This window comes from Helianthus annuus, chromosome 11 (assembly GCF_002127325.2).
Source record: "Helianthus annuus cultivar XRQ/B chromosome 11, HanXRQr2.0-SUNRISE, whole genome shotgun sequence".
NCBI lineage: Eukaryota > Viridiplantae > Streptophyta > Magnoliopsida > Asterales > Asteraceae > Helianthus > Helianthus annuus.
The window spans coordinates 113,153,657-113,164,049 of record NC_035443.2 but is presented as its reverse complement, the minus strand read 5'-3'; the positions used below and the strand labels follow the sequence as shown (position 1 = coordinate 113,164,049).

Below are 10,393 nucleotides of genomic sequence, written 5' to 3'. Positions count from 1 at the left end.
TATGATGACAAGTGTCCTAAAAGTGTTTCTTTTATTATATAGTATAGATAGTTATTTTGTTTACTTTTTAACTTTAATTCTTTTTTTTAGTATTAGGGGTTGGGATAAGCTTCGTGTCAACCGGTATCGAACTAGTACTCGTATCGAAAATACTGGGACAGTTCTTTCGGTATCAGTACATGAAGGTAAAAACCGACACTAATACAGAAAACGCCAAAAGTTGGTGCCGAATTGATATTGGAAATCTTTTGGTTCAGGAAATTCAGTGCTGCTACCCGGTACCATTTGCTCATCCCTGATCACGGTTACTGTTCGAACAACGGTATTGTACAACTTTTTTTTGTTAAATTTCTTCAATTTTTAATTTTTTCTTTTTTTAGTTTCAGGGGTAGGGATGAGCTCGGTGCCAGCCGATACAGAATCGGTACTGATACCGAAAATACCGGTTACGGTACCGGTATATGAATGTAAAAAACGGTAGTGAACCGGTACCAGGAACGCCAAAAGTCGGTACCGAATTGGTACTTAAGATCTTTCGGTTCGGAAAATTTGGTACCGGTACCAAGAACAATTTGCTCATCTCTGACCACGGGTTGCATACGAACAACATCGTTACCATACAACTATTTTGGTTGATTTTCTTTCAGTTATCTTTTAGTGTTTTTTTTTACAACATTTTCTTTTTATTCTTGTCAACAGTTTCGTTCGCAACACGCTCATAGTGATTTCAAAACACATATAAACACATACTAAATAACAAAAGAAATTCGTCGTAACGCGGCAAACTTGTTTTAACCTAGTTACATTTCAAAAGGCAACACGCAAAATATAAGGAAAAGTCATGACTCCTATCGTCAGTCTATGATTGTAACAGTTCAACCGTATTTTATTTATAATCTTTTTGTTTATCATCTTCCTGTAGTCAATAGCGTAAAGCACAGCAACTTCGCCATTTCAGCAGATTTCTCACATTTAAAAATCACTACCAGATTACTTCTAGAATATTCATCAATATTCACCGATTGATTCTTGTTTTCATCTCACAGGTATTGCTATTCGTTTAGATCTCACCAAACGAAGTGCTTTTTTACTTTTTTATGCTCAATTTTCAGCTTATATATGCGATTTTTTTTGCATTAATAGTTGTTAAATCTCCGGCGGTTCAGTAGTGATCAAAAACCAGACCTAATTCCACAAAATCTGTTCATTAATTCGCGTAATTCTCATACAGGTATCGCTAATCGTTTTGATCTCACAAAACGAAGTGTTTTTTGTTTTTTTGTGCTTCATTTTCAGCTTATATATGTGATTTTTTGTATCTATAGTTGTTAAATGTCCGGCAGTTCAGTAACTGGAGGACCGATCCCGGGTCGCCGGACTACAGTCCGCGTTGTGGTGGCCGGTGACCGCGGCACTGGTAAATCGAGCCTAATTGCGGCAGCTGCATCGGAGAGGTTTCCGGAGAGTGTTTCTCCGGTGCTTCCTCCGACTCGTCTTCCTGCGGATTATTATCCGGATGCGGTTCCTGTTACGATTATCGATACGGCGTCTAGGTCTGGATTGTGTTTTTTTTTGTTGATTTGATTGATTGTTTGAGTTGTGCTGTTTGTTTGTTAAGTTTTTGAATTAATTGTTGATGTAGTTTGGAAGGTAAAGCTAAGTTAGAGGAAGAATTGAAGCGAGCGGATGCGGTTGTGTTGACTTATGCTTGTGATAAACCGGAGACGCTTAGTCGTCTTCAGACGTTCTGGATTCCGGAAGTTCGTCGCCTGAAGGTTTAATTTCTATTCGTTTGTATTCAATGATAAATGTGTTTAGTTGCTTGAATGGAGATTGTAAGAGTTTAATAATGTGTAGGTGAAGGCACCGGTTATTGTGGTTGGTTGCAAGCTAGATTTGCGTGATGAACACTACCCGGTGAGTCTAGAGCAGGTGATGGCTCCAATAATGCAACAGTTTAGGGAGATTGAAACTTGCATAGAGTGTTCTGCAGCTAACCTTGTGCAGGTATTTGTTTGAACTTCAATTAATGATATGAAGTTTTCAAGTGTATAAGTTTAATGCTAGTTCTTACTATAAAGAGATAAGTAGGTTATTCAAGGTCTGTTTTGTGTTACTCAAATGTGTTATTTTACTACGTAAAAGTTCTATTTATTGCGCTATGTTGGTATTAATTGCTTCCTCTTTCGTGAAATATGAAGTTATAGTGTCATGTATGATGTATCCCCTTTCTTCTTTTGAAAATATTCCAAGTAAAAGCATGTATTGTTCATGTAACGATTACGACACTATGCAATGTGTTTTGATGTTTTCTGGTTTAATTCAACAATAACCCTATAGTCATACTATGTAACACCCTTTTGCTTTGCCTCTCTTGTATTCGTGTTCCTTTCAGTGGAGTTTCTTTTGAAAACGTCTAGATCATAAAGACAGTTACACCAGATTGAGCTTGTTGTACTAGTAAAGTAAGAACATTTTTGTGTTATGTTTTATCCTATACCATTCCCGCATGCATTTGGAGAATTAAATGCACAAGTTTCGTTGCTGCATCATGTTTAGACTAGCCATCACTTTTTCTCATGAGCAGATGCACAACCTTATTTTATCTTGTTTTGTAGGTTCCTGAGGTGTTTTATTATGCACAAAAAGCAGTGCTTCATCCAACGGCCCCCTTGTTTGATCAGGAATCTCAAACTCTGAGACCCCGATGTATAAGAGCACTAAAAAGGATATTTATTCTTTGTGATCAAGATATGGATGGTGCCCTAAATGATAGCGAGTTAAATGAATTTCAGGTAATTTTCTTCTGCTATGTTGCATGATAAGATAGTTGGTATAGATCTTTTCAGTGATGGAGATCTTGAAGTTAAGAGTTATAGTGTTTTTGTGTTCCTAATGACAGGTTAAGTGTTTCAATGCTCCTCTACAACCTGCTGAAATAGTGGGTGTTAAGAGAGTTGTGCAGGAGAAGGTTCCAGAAGGGGTCAATGACCTCGGGCTTACCCTAACAGGATTCCTTTTTCTTCATGCCCTTTTTATTGAAAAAGGTCGCCTTGAGACAACATGGGCCGTCTTGCGTAAATTTGGATACAATAATGACATTGAACTCCGTAAGGAGAATCTTCCAGTTCCATCTAAAAGGGCACCTGACCAGGTTATGTTTCTATAATTAACCTTTCTCTATAATTATTTTAAATAAATGCATGTGTATTTAGCATCTGTGAGACCACAGACGACCCATTATGCAAGCATACAAGGTTGGGCTTTTAGGAAATGTGATGCTGTGGCATTGAAAATCTTGTATAATGTATACGTGACGTGATCAGTTTTGCGGATATTCTAATTCGTATATAATGTCTAATGTTGGCAATAATATATTTATTATTTTGTATCCATGTAGAGTGTTGAGTTGACTAATGAAGCTCTGGACTTCCTTATGGGGATCTTCAGTTTGTTCGATTCTAACAATGTACGTATTCTTATTCAGTGGTTAATTGGTTATTAACTACATTGTGGATCTTTACTCAATCACTGCTTTAGTTGTTCAGTGATTCTTTTTATTCTTGTATGTTGAAATAGCTTAAAAACCGTGATCATTCTCTTCAAGTAGCTAATCGTAGATTTTCACTTGGAATTTGGAAAAACTTGATATTATGTGGTTCATGCTTTTTGGCCTTGCGCTTCACTATTTAGTTGTCTGGAGGTTAAGCTTGTTCAAATGATCCAATTTCAAATAGTACAACTGTTGCTTTTTCCAGCGATCGTAAGTATATTTTTGTCACATGAATGTATAAAACCTGTTATACTATAGCAGTATGAATAATAAAGGAAACAGCTTTAGAGAATTTGAGACTTGTACATGCTTGTACAACGTACCTCAGTGTATAACTGCACATTTTCCCAAAAAAAACTGTAATCTCCGTCCTTACGTACTATGCGTTTCTTGTTATACTGCTAGAACCATGTTTTTTATGTTGGTTAAAGGGAATATAAAGTCATACTGGAAAATATCTCAATTTCTATTTTGATTAACGGCCTAGTTAATAAGTTCATGTCTTTCACTTTTGTTTAAAGAAATATTCTCTTTTTCTAAATATAATGGAGCATAAGCAAAGTGAAACGCTTTTTTTGATAATATTGTCAGGCGTGTAAGCATTTAACTGTCTTTTCATTTACTATGACCCGTGTCATTGTAAACTCCGTGTTTTTTTAGCTTTTAAGGTTATCTGTTTCTAATATTATTCTTTAAAGTGAATGTTACATACCTGAAGCTTTTATCTTATATACATGCATGTATCTCATATATAAATGCTTTCATCTTCTAGGATGGAGCTCTACAAGATTCTGAGCTTAATGAGCTGTTTTCAACTGCACCCGAAAGGTTGGTTGGCTTTCCACTTCTTTGTATTGATTTAATTCTTCAGGGTGTATTGATTTAATTTAACTTTTTCATGCTTCCGTGGTGTTTGTTACTCTGTCAGTCAGTTAGTCTTTTGTTGTGACTCACTCGATTGACTAGCTATAGGCTCAAACCTTTAATTATTGATTCTGACATGTAGTATAAGTCTAACAATATCTAATGCTTGCGTAATCTATGTTCTCTCAGTCCTTGGGATGAAGCTCCGTACAAGAATAGCGTGGAGAGAACCGAATCAGGGGATATAAGACTTTCTGCGTTTCTCTCTCAGGTGCATGTGATAACATCTTACTTATACTACAAGGGGATGCAATAGTTGAATATACCTAAATGGCTTACTAAGTTACTAGGTATTAATAAGATTGTTTATTGTATCGACATCTATGTGTTTGAACATATACACACATATCTAACCTTAAGTGGTCTACTAAGTACATACCAGTGCAAAATCCCCTGATCGTTGTCTATACATTTATTTAAATGTAACTATATATGTATGAGAATGAAGATCAATTGCTATACTGTGTAGCAAATTAATGAATCCAACATGTACTGTCTTTTCATTTATTATGTAACAAAAATTACACATCATCCCAGTAAATTACTGTCTTCTCATTTGATTCTGCCCCCAAGCGTACATATGTGTATGTATTATTTCAACTTACATTTGGATGCTTTTTTAGTCAATCTTGCTGCTATCAGTAAATTATTGCAAGGAAACCACTTTCAGAGTTTCAGTAAATGTCTACATGTATGTTATTTACAGCCACATCCAAAAGGAAGATATATAGAAAAGAAACTTGGATGGGTATAGGTTTAATAATGTAAGTCCATTCAGGTTATGATTTTACCTGTAACAGGTCAAATGACTAAAATAAGATAAAGAGTGAAGTACAAAGATGGTCCCTATGGTTTACCAAAATTTTGGATTTAGTCTCTTATCTTTCCAAACGTAAACGGATGGTCGCGGTGGTCAATTGTGGAAAATATTACTCAATAGTTGGGGACTAAATGCGTTACAAAGTGCAAACCACAGAGACCATCCATGTGACTTTGGCAAAGTTGGGGACTAAATGCGTTACAAAGTGCAAACCACGAGGACCATCCGTGTACTTTTGGAAAGTTAGGGACCAAATCCAAAATTTTGGTAAACCACAGGGACCGTATAAAAGTGTAGAAGGAAACTGGTCAATTGTGGAAAATGTTAATAGTTTATTTTTAATACATAAAACTTTCCAGGTCATTTTATTCAACATTACTGAAATACTATAATCTTTGTAATCTAAGAACTTTGAGTTTTTTTTTTGAAGAAAGTGTTTAGGGTCGACACAACCCCTCCCGCATTAAATCATAAAGTTACGCGATTTTTGGTTGAATAGCTAAATGGTGATTATATTGGCTTTCAGTGGGCGTTAATGACATTACTCGATCCAGCAAAAAGTTTGGCCTATCTGATTTACCTGGGATATACTAACGATCCTGCAACAGCACTCCGTGTTACTAGGAAAAGAACCGTAGATGTTAAAAAACAACAATCAGACAGACACGTTTTCCAATGCTTTGTGTTTGGACCCAAAAATGCTGGCAAGTCTTCCCTTTTAAGTTCGTTTGTTGGAAGGTGCATCTCTAAAGCTTTTGCCATTTCAAAAGATTTGCTAAATGTTCTTTATAAAGTTTATATTTTCTGTCACTCACACCTTATGAAGCATGTTTACTTTCAGGCCTTTTCAAAACTCACATGGTTCAAGCAGCTATCAATCTTATACAGTCAATGCCGTTGATCAGCTTCGGGTGAGTGTTTACTCTTATAATTGTGATGTTAGACGTGTTTATTTTATTCCAATAACCTTTCTTTAAGTAAAATGATATGGGAGATTTTATGCATTTGTTGAAGCAAACTTTGTGCGACTTTTGACCCGTTCCCTGTTAGGCAGCTTTTCTAATGCTACATGTTTGACCTGTTTTTTATGGACCTGTTATCTTCAACTTTTCTATATCACTAGAGAATAGGAGGAAGTATACTAATAGCTTCTGCTAACATATAATAAAATTTTAAACATCTCTTTATGTTCAGCCACATGCTTTTTTCAGGGAACTAAGAAGACTCTTATATTGCATGAAATCCTAGAAGATGATGTCAAACAGTTTCTATCTAGTAAGGAGTCCTTGGCTGCCTGTGATGTTGCAGTTTTTGTTTATGACAGGTGAGCTTCATACTGTTAATGTATTTGTTGAAAATGTCTAGAAAAAAGTACATATTCATAACCTTACAATTATAATATTGAAATTACTGTATTTACATAACAATGACCTTAAGTCAGTTCAATCTTGCGGTTTGATGAACTTACAGTGATTTCTGTTTGACACTACATAAAAGTATATGGTTTCAATACTATGTTATGAATTGAAACATGAAAAATCCTTGCTACAACTAGGGGTGCAATCGAGCGGAGCGTTATCGAGACCGAGCCGAGATTGAGCCTAAAATAAAGCTCGTTTATTTATCGAGCTTGAGTCTGACATGTGAAGTTCGTTAGGCTCGTCGAGCCTTAGTGTAATATCAGTTTTTATTTATATCTAATAACATATACCCCTTACTTAAGGTTTTCTAGTAAACGAGTCGAGCTGAGCTTATTTAAACTTGTTTACGCGCCAAACCCGAACCTAAAAATAAGCTTGTTTAGTAAATGAGCCCGATCTTCACTTATCAAGCTCGCGAGCCTAAACGAGTCTATTATATATATTATGTTTTAATCTATTAATGAATATATAATAAACGAGCCGAGCCGAGCCGAGCTGAGCTGAGCTTGAGCTCGAGAAACTACCAATGAGCCGAGCTCGAGCTCTCGTAAGTTAATCGAGCTCGAGCCTGATCGAGCTCTGGCTCGGCTCATTTGTACCCCTAGCTACAAGTACGGAGCAATAATAAACGAGCAGGTTGGTTATCGGGTTAAAATGGGTTCAGTTCAAAACATGTAACTTTCATGTGCTGACGCATCCATGCCTTTTTCAAGAATTACTAATGTTTTTATAACAAAAAAACTATATTATTAAAAACAATTTAATCTTTCTTAAACGAAGTGACTTATTATCATTGAAGTGCAATATATTATTCCGAAAACATTAATGTGTTGATTATGATTCAGAAAACACTATTATTAACAATTAAAATTACCAACCGCCTCTAGTCATAACGATATTGATATATTTAAATCATAATTGGTCGCTTTTGGTTATAGTTCGGATGAATATTCCTTAAAAAGAGCATCAGAATTTCTCATGGATGTAGCTAGGCGAGGTGAAGACACTGGTTATGGTGTGCCATGTCTCTTTGTTGCCGCTAAGGATGACTTGGGTTCTTACCCAATGGCAACCAGAGATTCAGAAGCGGTAGTTGTAATTGTAATTAACTTTGTTGTTTAAAATTTATTTCCCTCAACTTTACACTCATTTCGTTCTGCTTTAGATCTGTCGGGAACTGAAAATAGATGCACCCATTCGTATCAGCGTAAAGAAAAGGGAGATGAATAATATCTTTTGGAGAATTGTAAATGCAGCTGAACGTTGTCATTTGAGTGTCCCTGAAACCGAATATGGAAGAAACATGAAGCAGTATCGTCGCATTGTTAATCGCTCCCTCGTGTTTGCTTCTGGTATGGTTTCAACATCACTTTCACTTAAAAGTTAAAACACAATAATACCTTAACCCCTTGAAGGACACCTGATCAGATCCACCGCGTATTGGTGGGCCCCATGAGTTATCCCTAATGGGTTCTCACGGTCACCCAAAAGAAAATAGTAATAGACATGGCCAAATGGGTCGCTTGGGCTCCAGTCAAAACAGATAGTTTTTGAAACAGCCCGAGCTGACCCCTAACACTTCAAAGTAGGGCTGTAAATGAACCGAACGTTCAGCGAACAGTTCGTGAACTGTTCGGCGGGAACTTCGTTTATGTTTGTTCGATTAGCTTAACAAACGAACACAAACAAAAAATTTTGTTCGGTTAGCTTAGCGAACGAACACGAACACGGGGTCTCGTTCGTTCGACTGCGTTCGTGAACGTTCGGTAATATGTTCGGTTATGTTCGTTCGTTTACGTTAGTTCGTTTGATTATATTAAAAATATAATAAATAATAAACCTTTTATCTAAACATGTTGAAAACTTGAAACCCTATTTTTTTTTTCTAAGTTAGCTGAAATTTGGACATTCTAAGACATTTTTTGGGATAATTATTAGTTAAACTTGATTCGATGTTTGGTGGTGTATTAGACTTCTTGTGTTTTGATTTCTCATTTGATGGCTGTATTTTAACTACTTAGATCCAATGTTAAAGGATAACAATGTTTTTATTTTTTATTTTCAAGTTAAATGCTTGTTTAAGTTCGTTTGTGTTCGAGACCAGTGTTCACGAACTGTTTGTGAACAACTTAATTTTCTTAACGAACCAACACGAACATAAACTTATGTTCGGTATGCGTTCGTGAACAGTTCACGAACATGTTAATTTTCTTAACGAACGAACACGAACATGGTCTTGTTCGTGTTCGTTCAGTTCGTTACAGCCTTACTTCAAAGGATTATTGTGTTAGACAGCAACATACTTAGAAAAATATTATAGACCACAATCTAACTTTTTTTTAACCTTAAAGTAAGTTACTATTATAGGTAAAAGTATGATTGGTAAAAACATGAAGCTATGTTGTATATCTTGTAATTTTTAAAGTACTTCGTTAGCCTATGGGTGCCTATTTTACGCAATCATCTTTTTTATGAAATGTTAGTTTTCCAATATGATTACAGTAGTTGTATTATTAGAAAATAATAATTTATTTTTCCGAATAAAATGATCTATGAAGCTATTTCTTTAAATTTTATCCGTTTGATCTGTTTTGGAGGTAAAACACAACCTGTATTGTCTAGTTTATATAATTAACTAAGTCGAATGGGTTGTTTAATAATGCAACTTTACCTACACAAATTTTGCAGTTGGTGCGGCTGCAGCTGTAGTTGCATTGGCGGCATACCGAGCCTATGCTTCAAGGAAGAGTCACTCTGCCAGTTAAATTAAGCATCAGCTGCCCTATTATAAGATCCGAAATAAGCTGGTTGCTTGCTTGATATTTTCCCCGCCCTTTTTAAACTACATTTGTACAAAGAATAGTTTCAAATCTCCAAGTATAATTATCTTTGCATCCTTTTGTCATTGGGACTCGGGTTTGCTCATATATATTAATTTCCCATCGGTCTTGACAAAACGGCCCGTAATTCTTTCTTGTTACATCTGGCCATACACATTTTATTAGACATCTTGGTTGCGGGTTAAAAATTTGACCCATTTGGAGATGTTAAAAATAAACAATGAGGTGAAATTGTTGGTGACCACAGTGAAGATGACACCTGGGGTTTGTACTTTTGCAGCAATGTGTGAAGGAAAAGGGTAAAAGTGAAGATACTGTTGTCCAGATTTTGAGGTGATAAGAGAGAAGTCAGTGTGGAGGTGATGGTGGTATATGTATCTATCTTTGATTGGTTCATATTATGGTTGTTGACCCCAAAAAGATTCAATTTATATTTCTCAAAATTTAACAGTGTCTGATTGGATTTTGTTTGGATTGATACTCATCAAGCGGTGCGGATCTTGGTTGAGAGGACTTGGGTAAGAAAATCTTGTGTTATATTTGTATCTAGCAGTAGTCGGGTATACAATAACACTGAGTCTAAAACAGAGATAATTTTGATGTTTTAGTCTTTTGTTTGATGCGCCTAACCAAGATTAATTTATGAAAATGTTGTTTTGAGCAAAGTTAATTATGGATTAAACACATTATCATGGTCAAGATTAAGGCATGGTCATTTAGTAAAAAAAATTATCACTTATAATCCTAAATATTAAGTATTGTTATTTAAGAATATTAATTATAACTAGTTGGTGGGGGCTACACGTTGCAGCAGTGACATTGACATGGTTAAATA

General features: G+C 35.6%; 1 protein-coding gene across 1 annotated transcript; it reads left to right on the top strand.

Annotated features, from left to right (window-relative positions):
• Positions 1–866: 866 nt before the first annotated feature.
• Positions 867–10,011, top strand: LOC110884825 (mitochondrial Rho GTPase 2). Its single transcript, XM_022132536.2, has 16 exons — positions 867–1,046; positions 1,144–1,231; positions 1,326–1,553; positions 1,643–1,775; positions 1,858–2,007; positions 2,619–2,795; positions 2,903–3,154; positions 3,401–3,469; positions 4,326–4,381; positions 4,607–4,688; positions 5,824–6,035; positions 6,139–6,208; positions 6,509–6,621; positions 7,657–7,807; positions 7,884–8,070; positions 9,407–10,011. Exons 3-16 carry the CDS (start codon positions 1,333–1,335, stop codon positions 9,481–9,483), a joined length of 1,950 nt encoding a protein of 649 aa, XP_021988228.1. The 5' UTR covers positions 867–1,046; positions 1,144–1,231; positions 1,326–1,332; the 3' UTR covers positions 9,484–10,011.
• The last annotated feature ends 382 nt before the right edge of the window (positions 10,012–10,393 follow it).